The sequence below is a fragment of the Gigantopelta aegis genome, chromosome 4 (assembly GCF_016097555.1).
Source record: "Gigantopelta aegis isolate Gae_Host chromosome 4, Gae_host_genome, whole genome shotgun sequence".
NCBI classification, from domain to species: Eukaryota; Metazoa; Mollusca; class Gastropoda; order Neomphalida; family Peltospiridae; genus Gigantopelta; species Gigantopelta aegis.
Window position 1 is genome coordinate 5,173,295 of NC_054702.1, and position 26,247 is coordinate 5,199,541.

At 38.7% G+C, this 26,247-nt stretch overlaps 1 protein-coding gene across 1 annotated transcript; it reads right to left on the bottom strand.

Annotated features, from left to right (window-relative positions):
• Positions 1-8,049: 8,049 nt before the first annotated feature.
• On the bottom strand, positions 8,050-9,066 carry LOC121372116 (5-hydroxytryptamine receptor 1-like). The gene has a single exon (XM_041498379.1). The coding sequence runs from the start codon at positions 9,064-9,066 to the stop codon at positions 8,050-8,052; it is 1,017 nt and encodes a 338-aa protein (XP_041354313.1).
• Between the last annotated feature and the right edge of the window lie 17,181 nt (positions 9,067-26,247).

The following is a 26,247-nucleotide window of genomic DNA, read 5'->3' on the forward strand; positions in this document are numbered from 1 at the left end:
TGGAATTCTCTATCCCTATCTCTCTCTTCTCTATCTCTCTCTCTATCTTCCCTATCTCTATCTCTATCTTCTCTATCTCTATTTTCTTTCTCTCTATCTCTATGTCTATCTTCTCTATCTCTCTCTTCTCTTTCTCTCTCTCTCTCTCTCTCTCTCTCTCTCTCTCTCTCTCTCTCTCTCTATCTTCTTTCTCTCTCTCTCTCTCTCTCTCTCTCTCTCTCTCTCTCTCTCTCTCTCTCTCTCTCTCTCTCTCTCTCTCTCTCTCTCTCTCTCTCTCTCTCTATCTAATGCACGTTCCTCTCTTTCGTACTCAAGCTTTTTAAAAGCTAATTGTTGTTCCACACTTAACTCATTTATCTCTATCTCTGGAACAATCTCACTGTCTTCCATAACAGGCCTATCACCAAAAACTTCCTGGATAATAATTGTCTTTATATCACCTAAGGTTTTAGCTGATGTTAAATCAATTTCTCGCTCACCAGCGATTTCAACTAACTCGGCCTTACGTGCTCCCTTAATCTCCACTACACTGAGCGTAGGCCTATCCAGCAAATTCTTATCCATGTTTAGATATGACGCACTTATTATTAATTAATTTTCTAGTGAACAACGTTGCTACTTCTAGTTATTTGTAAAAATAATTTATAAAGCCCCCATTTACAAACAATACTTTTTTTTAAATATGCATGTCCCGTTTCAGATCCGGGACGAGCGCCCGAATTTTCTACTCCTGTCACGGGGATTCTATAATACTCGTAACTGAATAAAACACGATTGTCCAAATATATCTCCTAACTGTATATCTTTGTAACGGGCGGTATATACCCGCTTTGGCTCGTCTAGGTATGATCAGAGATAAGATCTAATATAAGCATATATTATTATAGCACGTTTAGTTCACTAGAAAACACAACAAAAACACAATACACTTTGGAATCTGTATTAATCTACGCTGACAAATGTACTGCCGCAGTAGTTAATTAATAACAACAATAATAACAACCCAGAACTGATCACTTAATTAGTTAATCTCTAGGTGTCTAGTTTACACAATATGCGAATCACTTCACCGTGACACAACACCCACACGTGTGATAATTGAGAAACGCTGCCAGGGGAACTTAATTAATAAAGGAATTACAGCTCTATTCCTAACTGGTTAATTTTCAATTAACCCTTACTACTCGTTCAGTAACCTTGTAACACAGAATTAATACTGGTACCTATCACAATAAAGACAATAACCTACAGTTTACCTAGGTCTTCTAGGATGACTGGCTAAGCTTTATATTACCAAATACTCGTATAAATATAGAACAGTAAGACTACGATTTACTTCGTCAGATGACCGAAGACACTGTCTAAAGAATATTGGTATAATACAGTATTAAAATATTTAAAGTCACATCAATCACATCAAGGTTATACAACAGAGCAGAAATAATAATTACCAAGTCCGGACGGACAACGTTCCCCCGGGATACCTTCCTATGGTTCTCCCCGATATCTAAAAAAACTAGCTATTTATTCCAAACTCTCAGAGACCGCGAATATCGCCTGGGGGCACAACGCGGTACCTCACCTATCATCTGATATTCCACCTCTCCCAGAGTCGGTATATTTTCCTCTGATCGTCAGACTGGCTGTCGCCATCGTCGGCAAATCACGGTTGTAAAAACCGCACTCGCGGAGGTATTACGTAACTACTCGCCACATGGCCTCCGCACCTGGCTGGGTGTGTATTAGAAGTACAGCTCGATGACCGTCGCGCAAATGTATCACGTAACAAGTTGTCCACCTGGGCTTAAGTGCTTATGGAACTGCACACGGCCCTCTAACACAATTAATATCGCCACAGGCGAAAACAAAATTAAGAGCATGTTCCGTCACAACTAACTAAAGTTAAAAAGTTTGTTTTTCTTTAACGACACCACTAGAGCACATTGATTAATTAATCACTTGCTATTGGATGTCAAACATTTGGTAATGAAGCAAGGGATCTTTTATATGCACTTTCACACAGCCAGGAAAGCACATGCCATGGCTAATGACTAGCTGTGGTGCACTGGCTGAAACTAGATAAACCCCAGTCAGTAGAATGGATCCACAGAGGTGGTTTGATCCTGCGACACAAGCACTTCAAGCGAGCACTCAGCCGAATGATCATCAAAGGCCGTGGTATGTGCTGTCCTGTCTATGGGAAAGTGCATATAAAAGAACCCATGCTGCTTATCGGAAAGAGTAGCCTATGTGGAGGCAGCGGGTTTCCTCTAAAGAAATACGTCAGAATTACCATACGTTTGACTTCCAATAGCCGATGATAAGATAAAGATCAATGTGCTTTAGAGGCGTCGTTAAATAAAACAAACTTTACTTGTTTTTCAACCGAATTAGTTCAATCCTGCCCCAACTTTAAATAAAGATCTATTAAATACTAGTATATATCGTATAGTTTACGGCACGTAAATAAAGATCTGTTAAATACTAGTATGTACCCTATAGTTTACGGCACGTAAATAAAGATCTATGAAATACTAGTATGTACCCTATAGTTTACGGCACGTAAATAAAGATCTATGAAATACTAGTATGTAGCCTATAGTTTACGGCACGTAAATAAAGATCTATGAAATACTAGTATGTAGCCTATAGTTTACGGCACGTAAATAAAGATCTATGAAATACTAGTATGTAGCCTATAGTTTACGGCACGTAAATAAAGATCTATGAAATACTAGTATGTACCCTATAGTTTACGGCACGTAAATAAAGATCTATGAAATACTAGTATGTAGCCTATAGTTTACGGCACGTAAATAAAGATCTATTAAATACTAGTATGTAGCCTATAGTTTACGGCACGTAAATAAAGATCTATGAAATACTAGTATGTAGCCTATAGTTAACGGCACGTAAATAAAGATATATTAAATACTAGTATGAAGCCTATAGTTCACGGCACGTAAATAAAGATCTATGAAATACTAGTATGTAGCCTATAGTTTACGGCACGTAAATAAAGATATATTAAATACTAGTATGAAGCCTATAGTTTACGGCACGTAAATAAAGATCTATTAAATACTAGTATGTAGCCTATAGTTTACGGCACGTAAATAAAGATCTATGAAATACTAGTATGTAGCCTATAGTTAACGGCACGTAAATAAAGATATATTAAATACTAGTATGAAGCCTATAGTTCACGGCACGTAAATAAAGATCTATGAAATACTAGTATGTAGCCTATAGTTTACGGCACGTAAATAAAGATATATTAAATACTAGTATGAAGCCTATAGTTTACGGCACGTAAATAAAGATCTATGAAATACTAGTATGTAGCCTATAGTTTACGGCACGTAAATAAAGATATATGAAATACTAGTATGAAGCCTATAGTTCACGGCACCAAAATAAAGATCTATGAAATACTAGTATGTAGCCTATAGTTTACGGCACGTAAATAAAGATCTATTAAATACTAGTATGTAGCCTATAGTTTACGGCACGTAAATAAAGATCTATGAAATACTAGTATGTAGCCTATAGTTAACGGCACGTAAATAAAGATATATTAAATACTAGTATGAAGCCTATAGTTCACGGCACGTAAATAAAGATCTATGAAATACTAGTATGTAGCCTATAGTTTACGGCACGTAAATAAAGATATATTAAATACTAGTATGAAGCCTATAGTTTACGGCACGTAAATAAAGATCTATGAAATACTAGTATGTAGCCTATAGTTTACGGCACGTAAATAAAGATATATGAAATACTAGTATGAAGCCTATAGTTCACGGCACCAAAATAAAGATCTATGAAATACTAGTATGTAGCCTATAGTTTACGGCACGTAAATAAAGATCTATTAAATACTAGTATGAAGCATATAGTTCACGGCACGTAAATAAAGATATATTAAATACTAATATATATCATATAATTTACGGCACGTAAATAATAGCTCAGTTGGCGGAACGTTCGCCTGTGTGGTCCCATTCCCTGACTGTTTTTCTCCGTTCTAACCAGTGCTCCACAACTGGTATATCAAACGCCGTTGTCTGTGGGAAACTGCATATAAAAGATTCTTTGTATTGAATGGGAAAAAGTAGTTGGTTTCCTCTGAGGACTATGTTTCAGAATCACCAACTGTCTGACATCTTGTACATATGATAATATAATCCATCTGCTGTAGTGGTGTCGTTAAACAAAACAAACTAATTTACACAAATAAAACAGGTCACGTATAACTGCAGTCGAAGTAGCAGTTATTGCTAATGTCTTATAAAACAGGTCGCGCATAACTGCAGTCGAAGTAGCAGTTATTGCTAATGTCTTATAAAACAGGTCACGCATAACTGCAGTCGAAGTAGCAGTTATTGCTAATGTCTTATAAAAAGTTAAGAGCATTGTGTGCGTGTGTGTGTGTGTGTGTGTGTGTGTGTGTGTGTGTGTGTGTGTGTGTGTTTTAATAATTAAAACATATTAAAGGGGCATTCCTGAGTTTGCTGCAGTGTAAGATGTTTCCGACTAATAAAATATTTCTATGATTAGACTTACATATTAAATATATTTTCTTGTTTAGAATATCAGTGCCTGTATAATCAATGTGTTTCTGGTCGTCTTAATATTTGTAAGAAGCCCAAACTGGATTATGTCTTCAAATAATTTCAAAGTCATATTTTAGGAAATAAAATGAAATTTAACCTAATAAAATATTAGAACGATCAGAAACACGTTTAATATACAGCCACTAATATTTTATGCAGAAAAATATATTTGATATCTAATAACAATCGTTAAAAAGGCTCTGTTAGTCGATAACATATTTAATTGTTCCAGAATTCATGCGAATACATTTGAAAGTAGATTGCTGTTTTAACATTACAACGAACACCTTAAAATTCAAAGGAAACAAAAACAAGCCATCGTTGAGTCTATGTCGAAGTGGCGGATCCAAGGGGAGATTTAGGGGGTTTAATTCCCCTTGAGCTGCCAAGTAAAATAAAATGAGTCTACATGACCCTTTCTTGCTGGATACACAGTACAATATGATATGCATTGTTACTGTTTAGAAGGGCAGTAAGGATTGTTGGTTAAACATATGCGTTTCGTTTCCCAGTAAATCATATTATGTTTGTATATAAATGATAACATTTACAAATAATCGCAAAACATGTTCCAAACAGAACAAAAACCAAAACAACATTAAAATGGTCCTAAAACGCGTCTCTGAGCACCTACATTTTAAACTTGTCCAGGGGTGGTGTTTGTATGTGTCCGTCTGGAGCTCAGTATCACCCGTTACCGTCACTGGTTGACAGTGATTTACGAGTGCATATCATCGCAGCTATATTTATTCCAGTTAGTTCTGTTCTGTGCTAGTTTTGATTTAGTAGACCCAGTAAATGATCTCCTTGGGAGTGGCTGTCCTCCTAAAGACGAGGTACTAGATAGAGAGTCGTGGAATCAAGCACTGTTTTGCCAAATGTCCATTTGAATTCGAAATACGGTCTTCATAACGGATAACTGGTTTTTCGTCTAAATTTGTTTACCTTCGGCAAAATCAAAGTTTTGGGGTTTTTTTTACAACTTTTGGACAACTTTCCTGGATCCGTCCCTGACGTGTTTGCCATTACTAAAATTAGAATTAACACAATACTGTACCACGTAGAACCAACTCCAGAATGGCACTTCAGCAATTGAATCTCAGATTATCGCCACAGTATTAAATATAACAAAAACTGTACAAGCATCGATATTTCATCTCGTTGTAATGAGCCTGATCACGGTCCGATACTAGAACAATCACAAACCACGCAACTACAACATAACGCTGCTGAATCTGTCTGCATAACACATTTTCAGCTCGAGTCGGTCATGTGAAAATTAAAAAAATAAATAATTATATTGTTTAATAAAGAAAACCCCAAACAGAAAAGTGGCACTGGTTAGGAAAATATACCTAAGTAGATCAAGTTTTCGATATTTCCCGCAAGAACATGCCCGTCTAGAATTGACCTTAAAGGGACATTACTGAGTAAGATGTTTCCAACTAATAAAATATCTCTACGATTAAACTTACATATTAAATATATTTTCTGGTTTAGAATATTAGTGTCTGTATATTCTGTGTGTTTATGGTCGTCTTAATATTTGTAAATTTGTATATTTAGGAAATAAAATGAAATTTAACCTAGTACAAATATTAGAACGATCAGACACACGTTTAATATACAGCCAATAATATTGTATGCAGAAAAATACATTTGATATGTAATTACAATCGTTAAAAAGTCTCTGTTAGTCGATAACATCTTAAAAAGTGTAGCAAACTCAGGAATGCCCCTTTAAATGTGTTACCACTGGAGTAATACCAGGTCCGTTCAATGTTTAAACAGAAAATCCTATACAGTAAGTTGAAAATAATGCATGGAAACATTATCGATTTTTGTGTTAATATACATGATATTAGGTGTTGTAATTATAACAAACTATTTATCCATTGTATGTAATTATTTAATTTGACACAACAGTTTGGTACATGACTGTGTTGTTTATATATATTTAACGTATACACGTTTAGAAAAACATACGTAGTAAAAACTGCATTTAAAAATACATGTACTTAGTATTGCATTTACCAGCATTTGTCATGGTGAATCATGCTTGTGGAATGCAGTACAATGTATATACGGACATCTAGTTTTCTGAACTGACAAGGGGAGCATATCGCTGATTCCCTTAAAAAGTGGAGTACTTCACGCCCTCGATCTGTGTACCGTTCCCGCCTCACCCCCTCAATGTCTACGTGGTTTCGCCATGTCTGAAGAAGGAAATGTTTTATTTAACGACCCACTCAAAACATTTTATTTACGGTTATATGGCATCAGACATATGATTAAAGACTACACAGATATTGAGAGAGGAAACCCGCTATCGCCATTTAATGTGCTACCCTTTTTCGATTAACAGCAAGGGATCTTTTATATGCACCATTTTATTTACGGACAGGGTAGTACATACCACGGCCTTTGATATATATACCAGTCGTGGTGCACTGGCTGGGATGAGAAATAGCCGAATGGGTCCACCGACGTGTCTGAAGGAGGTCAGTGTTTGAACAGACCGCTGCTGTATGGCTATATGCCCGCGCCGCTCGAGGTTTCGAGTTCCCTGCATAGTTATCTGCACTATTATCTGACTACAGATGCTAAGACAAAAACACGTTGGATACTAGTGTACACGCATCCGGCATTTACCTCAGTCGGTTGAGTGCTCGCTTGAGGTGCTTGCGTCGCTTGATCGAACAACCTCGGTGGATCCATTCCACTGATTCTTTTAACGTTCTAATCAGTGCATTACGACTGGCCAAAGTCCATGGTATGTACTATTCAGTCTGTGGAAAAGTACATGCAAAAGATCCCTTGCTGCATTACGAAAAATGTAGCGGGTTTCCTCTGGTGACTACGTTTCATAATTACCAAATGTTTGGCAGATGATTAATTAATCAATGTGCTCTAGTGGTGTCGTTAAACAAACACAAACTTTAATTTTAACTAGTATACAAACCCTGATATTTTAAACAAACAATTTGATCAATATATAACTGAATTGGCTTAAAGAGCTGTATTAGCTGAAAATATGTTTCACTGATAGACAGATCCGGACTGGTTTTTTATCTCGTTTTTTTTATTTATTTATTTATTTACTTGGATTGCGGTAGATCTTTGCACTGGTTAGCTTTGATCGCTTGTCTTTAATGTTTCGTTACTTCTGAACAAGTTTGAATTTCGCTGGTCAATCGTTGACAGATTTTTAAAATAGATTTTAAAGTCATACATTATTATATAATTTTATTTCATTATTGGACTTCAAAAGACATGCATTATATACCTTGAAAGATTTGGTGCCATGATTTCATCACTTACCCGTATATCTGATGTAAACGTGCATTTGAATGATTTCAGAAAGTGACATTAATTACAAGTGTAATGGTGTCAAAATACTACAGAGAACAAAACAAAAGTAACAATATCTTTATGATGAGGTTATCTCATCTAGTTCTAAAACCTCGGTGACAGTTGCTGGAAGAGTGTGGCCCGGAGTAACGACCTGGCGACATCTCAGGACGCGCGTGAATATGCTCCTAATCTCCTGACGAAATTTCTTGTAGAGAAATGAATAAATAAGCACGTTGATGAAGCTGTTACTGTTGGCCATCCAGATAAAGGCAAACTCTGCCACGGCGGGGGCATGGATATTGCTGTCGATGGAGTTGATAACAACATTGGTCACGTACGGACCCCAACACAAAAAGAAAGCCGAAGCTGTGGTTATTAAGATCCTCACAGATTTTAAATCCCGAATTCTTTTCCTGGCTCTGATGAAATCCTTTCTAGAGCACGTCAGAAAGTGGCTATCTTTGCGGACGGTGTGGCTGATGCTGATGGTCGTAAAAAGGATCACGGACCCGGAGGCGATGGGGATGCCGGCCGCGGTGACGATACAAAATATCGGGTACTGCCAGTACAAGCCACACAGCATCTCCACGCGGCTGAAGTGGTAGTAGATGAAGTTGTCCTCGGTGGGAATGGGGGCCATGAACGTGATGGCTGCCAGCAGCCACGCCATTCCGAACACGACGTAGATCTTGCGGGACGTGATCACGGACGGGTACCTGAAAGGCTTCACCAACGCCATGTATCTGTCGACGCTGATGATGGCCAGCGTCCATATGGAAACCGTGACCGACGTGCCGTGCATCACGCCGGACACCTGACACCAAATGTCGCCGTACGGCCAGCTGTTGGTGATGGCAGGCACGAAAGAAGGAACACACGTGATTAATCCAACCGTGATATCGGCCACCCCGAGGTTGATCATACACATCCTCGCTATGGTGGGGAGACCCTTGATTTTACGTAAAATGGCGATGTTTAAGATGTTCGACAATATAATCAACACTGAGATTACGAGAATGAGTAACGTCCGTAGCCACACCGGGACAGGGTTGTCCTCCTGTCGAATCCTTAAATATCCCGTCTGATTCACCATCTTGTAACGAATGGAAGAGGGACAATATCAGACTAGAAGTTATTATTATTATTCCAAATAGTTCTGAAAACACAGTAACTAAATATTTGCTTTCTCATAAGTCAATACGTTCAAAGAAAAAAATCAATATTTGTTCCACATGTTTTACTATCACTTGGGCACAACGACAATAGACAAAGTTTCATTTTGTACACGGCAATTTCCATAAAATACACGTTCTTATATTAAAACTGTATATACCAATAAAGAAAGTCAAATCACTACCAAAGCTATGTCACAGAGAAGAATAAATCACAGTTTGTTGTAATTTCTAGCTGCGATCGTAGATTTCAAAGACTACGATCCCTGGAAATATAGTAATTGATATAAAATGTTCTTAAAGTGTACCTATTGTACAACAGAGCACTATTAAACTCCGGTAGGAAAACTCCTCTATGTTCTGTTACAATTCGTCAGTGACGGTCCTCTGGAATCAGGGAGCGGTTATAAACTCGAGCTCTCTGGCTTCCGTTAATGACGAAATGCGCTTCTTGTGAGAGACAAATTGCCGTTCAATACTTGCCTTGAACCGAGTGATTGGCTAAACTGATCTTAAGTACGTTTAAGTGGACATACATTTTCGTGGATGTCGAGATGTGATGTTGCCGTCGAGGTTCTGCACAGTGGGTTGTAATCCTGTCAATATACACTTTAAATGCATGTAAGTTATTGTTATAAGTAACTTTGAACTTCATTGCCAGAGATATGTGCAAATATACCTTGTTAAAACATCCTTTGTACAGTTTTGTGGAAACTTGCGAATTTGAATGACATTGTGTTGACGGTTTCAGTACAATTGTGTTTCACAATATCAATAAAGAATGGACGATGTACTTTCGCCCTTTTATATGTTAATATATTTGTGAAAATACAATGTTGTTTGAACAAAATGTGTTAATTCATACACCTATGGCGGCATTCTCGCTTGCCTTGAAACAAACTGGGGATAGAGGCAATAACGCGTTATCATGTTCAGATATACTTAGGGGTAATATCACTGTGTTTCGTTATTAGCAATAAGGATTTATCACAAAACCGAAACGTTTGTGATAAATCCTTATGGTTAACAACGAAACACAGTGATTTGATCCCTATTCTAACACTACACCTAAAAGGAGTATCTTTAAGACACTTTATTGTGTTTTTATTAACGAAATCCCACAAATCTTTAAAAACTAATTATATATTCTCATCACGATAGCCAATGAAAACGCTTGTAATAAGTAACATTATGACGTTGTCTCTTTTGTCTTTTTCTTGACATGATGTCCCTGACTTAGAAGCGTGGCAAATTTATCAGTACTGTTGTCTGTATATTTTTACTACAGGGTATACTAAAACAAGCATGTTGGTTTGCTATTAAGTTCTGTTGCAAATCATATGGATATAATTGGATACATTTGTGAAGCGTTGTTTCAGCCTCATATTTAATTAGTTCCACAAATTCGCCTGGATTCATTATGGGCAAAAAACCTTGTTGTTGGGGTAGGTTTACAAGTTGATAAATTTTACTCACATGTTTTCAGTTTTGTTTTATATAAATACATTAAATAATATTCATTTATGAAAGGGTGAGTATTATTTTTGTGAGTTTTTCAACTTTTGCGATATTTTAAAGCAGTTAATGTTGTTTAAAATTGCGTTTAAAATATCGATAATCATGTTCATCTTGTCTTCTTTATCTATTGTATTGTCCAACAAAGTATATTCTAAACAAACATGGTGTACTTCAGATTGTGGTACAATTATTTCTGATGAACCTACCTGTGGGGGCCATGGCGCTTTATCGTGTTCAGATATAGTTAAGCTTTAAGCATGGCCGCCCCTGGCATTGGAGTATGCCGGGATTTTGGTTTGGGCGGACACCCACACTATGAGTCGTGCTATGGGGCGACAGGCAAATATAAAACATGGTGAAGAAAAACCCCCAGGTGAGATTGGGGGCGGTGGCAAGGTAATGATCCCCATACCGGAACTGCCAGTGACCCTGAGCCTAGTGTCTGTGAATGGCTGTAGGTAGATATAAAGAATTTGTAACGCAAAACTAATTATCTCCAGAAGTCCTATAGCACATCTCAATCAATGACGTTTGGTATTTTGTGTTTGTATTAACACCACAAGAGCATATTGATCAATACATTATTAATCGTCAACTACTGGATAGCAAACATTGGGTAATTATGACACATTAACTAGAAAAAGAAACCCGCTACATCTTTCCATTATTAGCAAGGGATCTTTGTATGAACTGTACCACAAACAGAACACACAAACCACGGCTTGTGGTACACCAGTTGTGGTGTTTCGATCTTTAAACCCATGTACTCGAGGCGAGCGCGCCACAGACTGCGGACATATCCTGCCTCATATCTGACATCAGTGATGACCACAACCGATAGTTGTCAAGTTTATCGTTGTTATCTAAACGAAAGAAAGAAAGAAATGTTTTATTTAACGACGCACTCAACACATTTTATTTACGGTTATATGGCGTCGGACATATGGTTAAGGACCACACAGATTTTGAGAGGAAACCCGCTGTCGCCACTACATGGGCTACTCTTTCCGATTAGCAGCAAGGGATCTTTTATTTGCGCTTCCCACAGGCAGGATAGCACAAACCATGGCTTTTGTTGAACCAGTTATGGATCACTGGTCGGTGCAAGTGGTTTACACCTACCCATTGAGCCTTGCGGAGCACTCACTCAGGGTTTGGAGTCGGTATCTTGATTAAAAATCCTATGACTCGACTGGGATCCGAACCCAGTACCTACCAGCCTGTAGACCGATGGCCTAACCACTACGCCACCGAGGCCGGTCTTATCTAAACGACGAACCTTACGTACAACTGTGTCACTAGAAAGATGAACAGGCATTAACAAGGTATAAATATGGAATAGAACGAAACGTTATTTTAATCAGTGATGCGTTATATCTACAAATTGCCTATTAAAAGCCTCAAGGAGTAATTGTTTGTGACAGCCCTGGTGAAACACGGTGTATTTCCATTAAAGGGACAGTCCTGAGTTTGCAGCCATTGTAAAATGTTTCCGACTAACCGAGCCTCCTTGGCGAATACAATTACATATTAAATACGTTAGAAGTTTAACGAGTCACTATAAGAAAAACGTTTTGTCCCACGGGTGAGATTTTCCTTATCCATACATCACGATGGTGATTGATCTTTTTTCGTGCCCACTTAATTAAAAAAGCAAAATATTTGTAAACTAAAAGCAAGCTTTCATTCTTGACATTGCGCGTACGAACTCATTTAAAACCATACGCACTATAAATATAGTCCTCAGTTGAACAAAGTCCAAACACATTAACACATTTCAAAATTTCTATTCATTAACATTTTGTTTTTTGTTATAAATTTTAAAATAATACTTCGAGAATAAATCGAGTTATGTAGCAATCGTCTATCCATAGGATCAGATAGGTTTATCCAGCCCTGTGCAAAAGCTGGCTAATTCAGTCTAGTGGGCACGGAATAACGTGCCTGTGCCTGTAGGTGTACGTGTACGTGTACGTATAACAGCACGCTATGACCAGACGGTTTATATTTATAATAATCAGTCGAGGTCAACCATTGTATAATCAATTTTATAGAAGGTGCGAATATGTGTACGTACTGTATAAATTGTAAAGTTCGAAAATTTATTGATACAGTGGTTAATAATAATATTCTTACACTATTGACGTATATTGAACATAACGTTAGGTATGTTGTACTAGGTCAAATCTCATTTTAGTTCTTAATTAATTTTGTTTACGTGCGAAATCATTTATGGGCAAAAAAGTTACAGAATAATATTAAGACGATCTAAAACACATTGAATATACCGACAATGATATTCTAAACAAGAAGATATATTTTATTTGTTTAATAGAGAATAATACATGAGTGGCTATTAGATACCATTTATCTTACAACGAGTTGTTTTAAAATGTATCTAACGAGCGAAATCGAGTTTGATACGTTGTTAAACAACGAGTTGTAAGAAAAATGATATCTAACGGACACGAATGTATTATTCTATTTCTAACATATCCTTAAAAAACCGGTTTTAAGCAAATTTTAACATCTTTTTCAACTAAATATTATTTACAGCCCTTGCACTTACGCGTCACAGACAAATGATTCTAACTATACGTCACAGTGTAATCGATTTCGATCGTGATGGTTTTTTTCATTAGGCGTATGGCATTGGTGACCTGGTCATCACTAGGAGGAGCCAGTCCGTATGTCTTGAAATCGTTAACACACGTACATGTGTAAACAAGTATGTGTTATCAAACATAACGAAAGATGTTCTCACCAACGGGTGTGTAAGAAAAGATGTTACAACTTAGCAAACTCAGAATAGTCCACTGTAGGTTACACACCACCATTAAGTAGTCTGTGAAGTTCAAGACAATTTCTATGTCAGAATATATTCTGTGAAAAGTATAACACTATCAAAAGGGTCATATGTCTACTAATTTTAGGGAGTGCTCTCAACTGACAAGTACCGTGTAAAACAAATCAACATAGGTCGACCACGAAATTTTTCAGTTAACAGTCCAAATGCCTGAGCATCGCCTCGTGTTGTTGTTATGCAAGTGGCAGTATATCACTTGCACTGTTGTTACAAATTAGTACTACATTATAACAAGTAACCAATTGGTTACTTAAATACTACAGATGCCAACCTACTTATAATCATCAAAGAAAGATTTCAAAAGGCATATCAGAATTTTGTTATATTTTTTTATGAGGAACTATTTCCTAAAGTGGACTATATTAAGCTGCTACAACGTTCGTTTCATTTCAACTTATTTTCGTGTTCATATTCAATTAAGGTTCAAGCACGCTGTCCTGGGCACACACCTCAGCTAACTGAGCTGTCTGTTTAGAACAGTGATTTAGTTGTTAGTTGGTCGGTGAAAGAGAAGAGGGTGTAGTGGCCTTACACCTACCCATTGAACCCTTAAGAACTCGTTCTTGTTTGGAGCAGGTACCGGGCTGCGAACCCTGTACCTACCAGCCTGTGGTCCGATGGCTTAACCACTGCGCCACCGAGTAACGACACGACAAATGGTGGTGAGTTGTCTTAAGTAACGCGATACTAGTTATGTATTAATACTCAGTTATTTTCAGCAAGCGTTTCACAAATACTGCAACGTGTAACTCAGCTTAAGTCTCCCACTGAAGTTATAAAAGTATTTCGCATTATATTTTTGTTCAATAAAACTCCTGTTCGATTCTCACGTTTTAAAAAGAACTACTGATGTCATATTGTCGATTACTAGTATATACTTCTCTGCGGGGGGTGGTTCTTCGGCGATAAAATGCATTGACGACATTGGTTTAGTGAGCTGAAATCCATCAAAAGGTTTCAAAAGGTTGGTTGGTTGGTTGGTTGGTAAAAAGCTACCAGCCTCTGAACAGTGTTTATCAAATGTATTTAATCAGTGTACTACTTTAATGGCTATGGAGGGATTGCGGTACGGGTGTAGTAACTTGGCCAGCTGTGTGTTTCTACAAACTGGTGCCATGTAGAAATCTTGTAAGAAATCCTGTGTGGTACACGCACTGATAACAACGCCAATCTGATCTCCAACATAGTGATAGCCACCAATGCAATCGCCAAAAATGTAATCGCCATTAATGTGATCGTCATCAATGTGGTCGCCAACAACGTGATCGTCATCAATGTTATCGTCATAAATATGATCGCCATCAATGTGATCACCAACAATGTGATCGCCAACAATGTGATCGCCATAAATGTGATCGACAGCAATATGATCGTCATCAACGTGATCGCCTTCGATGTCATCGCCACAATGTGATCGCCAACAATGTGATCGCCAACAATGTGATCTCCAACAATGTGATCGCCATCAATGTAATCGCCATCAATGTGATCGTGATCAATGTGATCGCCTTCGATGTGATCGCCAACAATGTGATCGCCAATAATGTGATCGCAATTATTCTGATCGCCAACAATGTGATCGCCATCAATGTGATCACCATCATTGTGATCGCCAACAGTGTGATCGCCAACAATGTGATCTCCAACAATGTAATCGCCATCAATGTGATCGCCATCAGTGTGATCGCCATCAGTGTGATCCCCAACAATGTGATCTCTAACAATGTGATCGCCATCAATGTCATCGCCTTCGATGTCATAGCCAACAATGTCATCGCCAACAATGTGATCGCCAATAATGTCATCGTCATCAATGTGATCTCCAACAATGTGATCGCCATCAATGTGATCGCCAACAATGTGATCGCCACAAATGTGAACGACAGCAATGTGATCGTCATCAATGTGATCGCCTTCGATGTCATCGCCAACAATGTCATCGCCAACAATGTCATCGCCAATCATGTCATCGACAGCAATATGATCTCCAACGATGTGATCGCCATCAATGTGATCGCGCCAAAAATGTGATCGCCATCAATGTGATCGCCACCATTGTGATCGCCAACAATGTGATCGCCATCAATGTGATCGCCACCATTGTCATCGCCATCGATGTGATCGCCATCATTGTCATCGCCAACAATGTGATCTGTAATAAGAACGCAAAGCGATGACATCCTGTGATTTACCAGACGCACGCAGCAAAGTTATTTTTGGGTTGTTTTTTTCTGAGGTATTCTTGGACCAGTGGCTTTAATACTGAATAGAGCTTGTACAGCCTTGTATATCTTCATTATCATTTGAAACCTGATAGCCGGGGTAATTTGTGTGCTAATCATTCACTATTTTTGCTGCAAAACTGAGAAAATGTGCGGCTCAGCTTTTTGCTACATAAACGAGCAGGCTTGTATCTGCCCTTAGCTCCAGCTCAGTCGGTAGAGCGCTCGCCTTAGTGCTTAGATCGCAGGGTCGATTGACTCATTAGGGGATCGAGTTTCTTCCCGTCCCAACCAGTGCCACACGACCGGTATATTAAAGACCGTTCTATGTGTTGTCCTGTCTGTGGGAAAGTCCATATAAAAGATGCCTTGTTGCTAATGGAAAAATGTAGTGGGTTTCCTTAAACACTATAATATGTCGGATTCATCAAATGTTTGACAGACATTTATAGCCAATGATTAATTAGTCAATGTGCTCTAGTGGTGTCGTTAAACAAAACAAACTTTTTAACTGTTCGCCGGTGTGCCAATCGGAGGTGGACAGTGATACAAGTCACCAGTTTACCTGCATGTCTTTACGATTTGAACACTAAATAAAAGATTATAATTTATAGAGTATTGATACAGTATTTACACAAATAATAAGCAATTATTACTAACAGTCGGAGTTGCAATTGGTGAGTTATTCACAATCCCATTCACCTCTAACTATGACACATTCAGTTATTATGAAAAAGAATCCGTCACCTCAGTGTGAGCAAAGTCAGTGTACTCTGATAGTGAGAATCATTTTGGTGGAGTGCAATCATCTGAAGTAAACTAGAAAAGATATATTTTGTAAAAAAAAAAAATGTGATGGAATCATTTGGATTCTATCCTGAACTTCGGAGCGACAAATGGCTTAAACACGTTTTGGATAAAAAAAATTTTTAAAAGAGAGCCTGCGACCTTTGTTCGTCCTAAATCAGGTTACATCAATGTATGTATAAAATAATCGACATTATAGGATAATATAATTATTGGCTCGTGTCTCGCCTATGGCAGGCAATGCACTATTTGAAATTTGGGGACAGTTCGGACGTTGATCCGGTTAGACGTTACCTGATATAGAGCTGTCTGCTGAGCGATCAAATGAATGCAAATTTGTTCTGATTATTGCTCCTTCGTCAGTCGATGGAATGTTTTCTTCACTGCATTTGAAGAACGCATTGTTTCGAATGCGAATCCACTAAACTGAATAAATATGTAACACACTCGTTTTCGTTGACAGAAAACAAGGCGAGGTCAAGGTTCAGGAATTTATTCCCATGCGGAACCAGAACTTATAAAACAATTATACATACGACTCTACAAAAATAAAACATAATACATTAGTAATCACGAATATCACATCTACAACAATATGTTATTTATACTTCTATTCGTTCATTAATACATTCACATTTTCATCATACTTCAGTTTAAAAGCATATAAAAATATAATCAAGACTATAAATAATAAATGTAGAAATACAATGCATATTCAATCGTTCACAAACTAATATGCATGATAAACACATATTTCCAAAACAGACAATATAATAGAAATCGCTACAAGTGAAACGAGCGCAGGTCATTACGCTCGTGCTACACACGCACCGCACATGATTTAAACAATAAAACAACTACACACCTTCGCTGTGGGCGATGAGTCTCACAGAAATACGAAACTGTCACATCGAAACCTATAAATAAATAACACTTCATAAGCTATTGTACCAATACAGAATAATACTTTAGTTGTAATTAAAATGAGATGTTATATTTAACTATGATTAAAATAACTAGTTTTAATTAAATACTTTTTACTCATTACTACTTTAGTTATGTGATTAAAATGAAACTTCTAAATTACTTTAATACACGTTCATTTATTCATTATTAGTTATAGTTTACTAGATATATTTATACAATTTATAATAATGTGCCAACTTAAAACCACCAATACATGCATATTATTCAAACCTGTTCTGTGTTCAATGAATCGGGGGAAAAACCCAGACCCCTCTTAATGAAAATCTTATGGTGTTGTGTGTGCATGTGAATGTTGCACGGACGTTACATGAAACAACACGTGATAAAATTAAACCATATCACTGGCTATTGGCTGATAACAAGCTAGGGCGTTGTCCAAACGAAATACGATATTCTCAACAGAATATCGTAACCTAGAAAACTGAAATAAAATACATATACATTAAATATTAAAATAAACTAATTACAAATATTTACTCCCCGTTACATACTCTCCCCCCCCCCCCCCCCCCCCCCCCCCCCCCCCCCCCCCCCCCCCCCCCCCCCCCCAGTTAAAAAATGGCGTCCCGACATTTACATTATGGCTTAAAGGAACTTGTGACGATCTGAATCATAGCATTCACTGCATCGGCTGGCATGTGATCAAACAACTTGCTAGAAGCCATATCAGTAAGAATACTGACCCGTTCCTTCCAGTCACACCCAATAGCACGGGCCATGGCGTGATCCCCTTGAATTATCCACCTAGGTGGATGTCTGACCCGTGTAGACCTCCGTGGAACCGGCACTGGAATACCAAAATGGTCTTCAGACTCCGGCGAAGAAACGAAGTCCAACGTACCTGCCACCTCCTCCATAGCTGATCCTTCATGGCCTGTTCCAACAGACGTCTCAATTGAGCGTCCTGGTGTAGAAGCACTGACTGGATCCATGGCACCTACAGAATCTGTGTCAGCAACGTGTGGGTGGCATATGTAGGTTCTGGGATCATAGCATCTCTTACCAACACAACAGAGTCCACATCAAGATCAAGCTCTTGATCCGACAAGTCTGAATCGTCGTGAAACTCTGGCGAAGGTACTCTCTTTGCAGGAAGACGTCTTGATCTTGGTCTTGGTCTTGGTCTTGGTGGTTGTGGCATATCCTGGTCATGCAAATCAATGGGAAGGGATCCAATGGGCAACAGAATATTCCTGTGCAGTGTTCTACTTCTTCCCTGCCCATTCTCCTTTCGTACCACGAACACTGGTACATCCTTATTTGGTTGGTCACGAATGACGTAAGGATCTTCTTCCCATCTATCAGCAATCTTGTGTTTCCCATCAAATGCCAATGTTCGAACCAAAACTCTGTCGCCCGACTGTAGGATAGACCCTCGAACTTTGACGTCGTAGTTCCTCTTTTGGCATTTCCTACTGTCTTCAGCTGCCTTAGAAGCCAAGTTGTAGGACTCCTGTATCTTCTGACGTAAAGCTGAATCATAGTCATGCAGGCTTTGCTTGTCCTGTTTTGGTTCTAAACCTAGAGCAACATCCACCGGTAGTCGTGGATTCCTGCCAAACATAAGAGAAAATGGAGAATAGCCCGTAGACTTATGCCTAGTACAATTGTAAGCATGAACCAACGGAGCTACGTGACTTTTCCAGTCAACCTTCTCAACAGGATCCAGGGTACCAAGCATGTTCAACAGCGTCCTGTTAAATCGCTCAGTCATTCCATTACTCATTTGGGTGATATGGCGTAGTCCCGGACTTCTGTATGCCTGAAATAGAGCATAATGCCTTCAAAAGTTTACTTTCAAAATGTGCACCCTGGTCGGAATGCAAACGCAGAGGAAAACCATAATGAACAATAAAATGGTTAAATAAAACCTCTGCAGTTGTCCTAACAGTTTGGTTCCTCGTAGCTATGGCCTGAGCATAACGGATAAAATGATCCGTTATAACCAGTATGTTTTGTAAGCCACCTTTAGATGTTTCTAGAGTTAAAAAATACAGACATACTAACTCAAGTGGTTGACTAATGGTGCTCTGATGTTGGCTTGTCCCTTACGACGAAGACATCTGTCGCAGGCTTTGATCCACTCGTCAACACTTTTGTTCATGGCAGGCCAGTAGAATCTGTGCTTTAAAAGAGTAAGTGCCCTCTCTCGACCCATGTGTCCAACATCATCATGAAGACCTCTAAGGGCTGTGGCACGAAACTTTACAGGAAGTACCAACTGCATCTTCTGCTCCCCATTCACTGTTGTAGAGCGATAAAGGACTCCTCGTTGCAGTTTTAAATGGTCGAACTCCCTGTACAAAGACATGGCCTCTGGACAATGAGGAAGAGCATCAATGGATGGTCTTTTACCTTGAGACAGATTTCTCAGGAATGGCTCAATCACTGTATCATTGGTTTGATGATGTCTCCAATCCCTGGACGTCATGTTACTGATTGAAGCACCATCATCATCGTTGTAATCGATGACATCAGCTGACATACACAGACTTTCCACATAATTTGGAACCTGGCATGCTGTTGAAATCGCCTTAATGGACTCTGCAGTAATAGTCGGTCGTTGATCATCAGTTCCGTTTTCTGGAAGACGAGATAGAGCGTCGGCATTAGCTTTACACTTTCCTGATCTGTAAAGAATGTTAAAATCATAGGATGCTAAAGATGGCAACCACCTATGTCCCGTAGCATCCAACTTAGCGGTTGTTAGAACATACGTGAGAGGGTTGTTATCTTTATACACAACAAACTTGTGACCATACAAATAATCACTGAACTTTTCAGTTACTGCCCACTTTAGAGCTAAAAACTCAAGTTTATGAGCAGGATAATTAGGCTCAGTCTTGGAAAGACCACGGCTGGCATAAGCTATCACCCTCTTTGCTCCATCCTATTCTTGGTACAGCACTGCCCCAAGTCCAGCAATACTGGCATCTGTATGCAGCTCAAACGGAAGAGAATAATCTGTATATGCCAATATGGGAGGTGACGTCAAAGCATGCTTCAGCTGATCGAAAGCATTCTGCTGATCTGTTCCCCACATCCATTCCACTCCAGACGATCCTTTCCTAGACTTAGACTTAATTCTGGTTGGTGGAAGAAGCACAGTGAGTGGACGTGCTATCGTGGAGAAATCGGCAATATACTTCCTGTAATATCCCAAGAAACCGAGAACACGTTGTAGCTCCTCTGGATTTGTAGGTGCAGGCCAGTTGACGATCTTCTCTACCTTATCCGGATCCACCTTGACTCCATCTGCAGACACGATATGGCCCAGGTACTTGACCTGATCCTGAAAGAAACTACATTTCTTAGGTGCTAACTTAAGATTGTAGTCCCTAAGCCGTTGGAAAACTAACTCCAATCTGTGAAGGTGTTCCTCCAATGTTGATGAGAAAACTATCAAGTCATCAATAAATATACAGCACTGCTGCAGGTGCAGATCCCCAAGGCATTCTTCCACGAGTCGCTGGTAAGTGGCAGGACTGTTAGTCAAGCCAAAACCCATCTGGTTATAATCATAGAAGCGAAGGGTCCTACAGTAAATGCTGTCCTGGGTTTATGTTCCTCTACTATCTCTACCTGATGATAACCACTTTTCATGTCAACTACCGAGAAGAACTTTGAACCAGCGAGACAATCAAAGATTTCCTCTGTCCTGGGCAGGGCATAAGAATCCTTGACTGTTCGTGAATTCAACTGTCGGTAATCGACACACATACGCAGAGAACCATCCTGCTTCCTGGCAATTACCACTGGAGAGGCCCAAGGACTGTGAGACTTGCGTATTATTCCACTCAACAAAAGCTGTTTTAAATGTTGCTTTACCTCATGGTACATTGGCGGAATGCGGCGATGTCTCTGTTTGATGGGTATTGGATTGGTTACTTCAATCCGATGTTGAACCTTGGTGCAATGCCCTATATCAAAGTCACCTGAAGAAAAGATGTATTGATATTTCTGTATCAAGTTGACACCCATCTGTAACTGTTCTTCAGTTAGACACTCTGAAGGAATCTTCTGCAGCAGCCAGTCCATACCTGTATTGTTTTCTGATGATATATCCGCTAATGTTACTTCCTGGATCTCACACAACAGAGCTCTGGGAGGAACAACAACTGTCCGCGTAGTAACATTGGATAATCTCACATTCACAGTGGAATTAGAGCCAAGCTGATACCCGAATACAGCGGGTGTTACCTCCAGGTCTGCTTGTACACATCTCCAGTTGCCACCATCATGGCGTACGTATCACAATGAGGTATCTTCTTTTCAATGTAACCTGTAACAGTAACCATAGAATTGGGAGCTATGAAGATACTGTTTGCCTGAACACTCCTAATCATTCCCAATCTACCGTTACTTCTTGTCAAACCCTTATCCTGCAATACGATACTCCTGAAGGCAAGACACCAGGGAGTACGTAAGTCTGCTATCTGCAAGAACCTATCACCATACCTCTGTCTACATTCATTCATTGCAGGAACCGGCCTCGGTGGCGTCGTGGTTAGGCCATCGGTCTACAGGCTGGTAGGTACTGGGTTCGGATCCCAGTCGAGGCATGGGATTTTTAATCCAGATACCGACTCCAAACCCTGAGTGAGTGCTCCCTAAGGCTCAATGGGTAGGTGTAAACCACTTGCACCGACCAGTGATCCATAACTGGTTCAACAAATTCCATGGTTTGTGCTATCCTGCATGTGGGAAGAGCAAATAAAAGATCCCTTGCTGTCTGTCGTAAAAGAGTAGCCTATGTGGCGACAGCGGGTTTCCTCTAAAAAACAGTGTCAGACTGACCATATGTTTGACGTCCAATAGCCGATGATAAGATAAAAAAAATCAATGTGTTCTAGTGGCGTCGTTAAATAAAACACACTTTACTTTTCAATGCAGGAGTTAAAACATTGGTGCCCAGTGACACTGGAACTGTGGCATTGTAACTGCTGTCGGGTACCACTAAAAATAAACAGAACCTAGGTGAATTTGCCAAACCCTTTAATTCTAAAGAGGTTTCAACATACCCACGATAAGGCAATGCCTGACCATCAGCACACTCAATATTTAAAAGATTAGTAAGTGGTTGAATTGCTTCATCACTTAAATAATCAAAATAAAAACTTTCACTGATGGTAGACACAGTGGACCCGGTATCCAACAAGGCAGTACACAAGCGGCCACCAACATTTACTAACACCTCATTAGCATTACCTATAAGTCCAGCTGGAATGGAATTAGGAAATACTGTGGAGCTTTTATCTTCCTTTACTTTTGTTTGCTCCTCAACAAAAGTGTTACTCAGTTTAAATTAGCAGACTGATTCCTACATTCTCTGGCGATGTGTCCTGTCTGACCACAGTTCCAACAACGAATCTCTCTCCAGCGGTTCTGATTCCTCTCAGGAACAGTATTACTTGAGGCTGGTCTTATATTCAGGAATGTAGAAGGAGTAGACCTAAATGTTGATCGCTGTTGACCCTGTAGAGCACTACTCTGGGTGGATCGGTCTTGTAACTGGCTCTCTAACTTGTCAAACCTAGAAGAAAGTTGCTAAAGCATAGTCTCCAATTTCTTCATCCCTCCAGTTCCCACCTCGTATGGGACTTCCGGCAGCGGTTTGGCAGCTACAGATAATGATGTTCTCTTAGCAGGAACAGGCTTCTTGGACGACTGTCGTTTCTCTGTATGAACAAAATGGCTCTGTTCCACACGTCTCAACTCCACCCTTAACTTATCAAAGTCATGGGTTTTGTCAAAAATATGGCCACTGCAGTCTTTAAGCCACTGCTGTAGACCACCCCAGAACCAGGTACGCAACGTGTGGTTAGAGTCCATCTGCTGTGCGCTGGTCTTGAAAGCCCTGTAAAACAAGTCTTTTACCCTACAACCCCAAGAAGAAACGGTTTCATCCTCGTCCTGTTGTGCACTATAGAAGTCGGCAAGTAGCGCCTCACCCTCCTCAACAGAACCATATATACTTTTCAGTTTATGGATCAGCTGATGAAGGCTAGCGTCTGAACCCAGACGCGTTGCAACTCTCGCTGCATCGCCCTTTAAGGAACGACGAACAGCTTGAGTAATAACATCGGTAGAAAGCTTCTTGTCCCTTAGAAGACATTCCACCTCGTACAACCAAGCATCAAAAGAAAGACCAGTTTTAGCACAGCTGTCACCTGAAAAGAAAAAGACCCTGGGAGGTTGACTAATTTCAATTGTACTAACAGCTGAGTTTGGTGTTGGTGGTGGTGGTAATTCACCCAACGATTGTGCATATGACACAGCCTCTGGACTATCCACTTTGGGTTTGACTCCAAGTTTACAAAAAGTGTTAAGTAACTTGGTAATCTCCACCAAAGAAATGCCATCAGATGATTCCTCATCTGAAAGAACATCTCCAGGTTTCTCTTCTGCCATCCTGAAAACCAATCAAATACAATAAAATAAAATTAGTCACTGAATCTGAAAAGAAAACAAAGGTAAATCAAAGCTGAAATATAAACAAGTAATATCAGCTCAGTAACCTTTCATGTATGATAAAGGAGAAATTGATACACTACATATAAGCATTACCCATGTACAACACTGGGCAAAACAATTCCACTTTCACATGAAAGTGATACAAAGGTGAACAAATAAGTACACCTAATCCAGCAAACCTATGACAAACATCAATATAAAGCAAAGGTTTGCATTCAGTGTCTACTAAAATAAATGACACACAATCATAAGCACAACCTGAAATAAAACATTTACTGTGTGTTTATGTGTATATATGTATGTATAACCCCAAAGAAACTAAGAACTAAGAGCTGAAAAGGGAAATGATGTATGGGTACATGAAATAAATGCAAGTGTATCTGCAGTGTCTGTTAAGTGAAAACACCAAAACAAGTGCAAAATTCAATTTATTACCTAAGTTGTACTCATCTAAGTTAAATTTAATTTAAAGTTTAACAATCAACTTTTAAATTGAATAAACTAATGTAAACCTTTTGCTATTAAATTCTTAAAATTTGATTAAGATTTAAGATTTAATTAATTTAAAATTTATTTAACGGCGCACTCAACACATTTTATTTATGGTTATATGGCGTCAGACATATGGTTAAGGACCACACAGATTTTGAGAGAAAACCCGCTGTCGCTACTACATGGGCTACTCTTTCCGATTAGCAGCTAAGGATCTTTTATTTGCGCTTCCCACAGGCAGGATAGCACAAACCATGGCCTTTGTTGAACCAGTTATGGATCACTGGTCGGTGCAAGTGGTTTACACCTACCCATTGAGCCTTGCGGAGCACTCACTCAGGGTTTGGAGTCGGTATCTGGATTAAAAATCCCATGCCTCGACTGGGATCCGAACCCAGTACCTACCAGCCTGTAGACCGATGGCCTAATCACGACGCCACCGAGGCCGGTAACAGACAAGAGCTACCAGAAATTTATCAAAGTCAACCACAGCTCCAAGTCAAGACCACAACAAAATAAACATTAAAAAATTAAAAAATTATTATTAAGGTCAATAAAGGCAAAGCCAAAATCAAGACGAAGTAAACAAATTATTGGAATGGCAAAGGGAAAAATAAATTAAAAACCCTGCAAAAAAAAAAAAAAAAAAAAAAAAAAAAAATCGAACTCAATAAATCATTAAATTTTAAAGCACAGAAGCTTCATAAAACAAGTAAAAAAAACCCACCTACTCAATGTATACAGAATACACTGGTACCAGAAAAAATTAATCTGAGTTATTAACTGAATAATTATTACAGCTAGTTAACAATAACTGAACATGACAAGTAATGAAAAATGAAAAACAATCACAGGGAAAAAATACACCAGCTGGTTTTGTTCACAATCTATCAATCACCATGGCGAGAAGAAAAACATTTAAAAAATATATACGGTATATCATAAGATATTTTCACAGTAGCTACTAAATAAATTACATACTCACATATATTCCATACATCATGAAAACAGAATAAAATCACAACAAATAAACACTAACGTCACAGTTCACAATTCTCTAAAGTCAATGTTCCTCCACAAAAGTAAAAACACCAAAGAAAGGAATGTCACACATACAAGAATATCTCCGATCCAGCACGTGCAAGTTCACGAACGCATGGGTCCCTACGTCGGCTCCATTGTAACACACTCGTTGTCGTTGACAGAAAACAAGGAGGGGTCAAGGTTCAGGAATTTATTCCCAGGCGAAAACAGAACGTATAAAACAATTATACACACGACTCTACAAAATAAAAAATAATACATTAGTAATCACGAATATCACATCTACAACATTATGTTATTTATACTTATATTCGTTCATTAATACATTCAGATTTTCATCATACTTCAATTTAAAAGCATATAAAAATATAATCAAGACTATAAATAAGAAATTAAGACGTGTAGAAATACAATGCATATTCAATCGTTCACAAACTAATATGCATGATAAACACATATTTAAAAAAACAGACAATATAATAGAAATCGCTGCAAGTGAAACGAGCGCAGGCCATTACGCTCGTGCACATGATTTAAACAATAAAACAACTAAACACCTTCGCTGTGGGCGATGAGTCTCACAGAAATACGAAACTGTCACATCGAAACCTATAAATAAATAACACTTTATAAGCTATTGTACCAATACAGAATAATACTTTAGTTGTAATTAAAATGAGATGTTATATTTA

Coding starts and splice junctions, on each gene's coding strand:
- LOC121372116 (XM_041498379.1), bottom strand. CDS start 9,066: ATGGTGAATCAGACGGGATATTTAAGGATTCGACAGGAGGACAACCCT.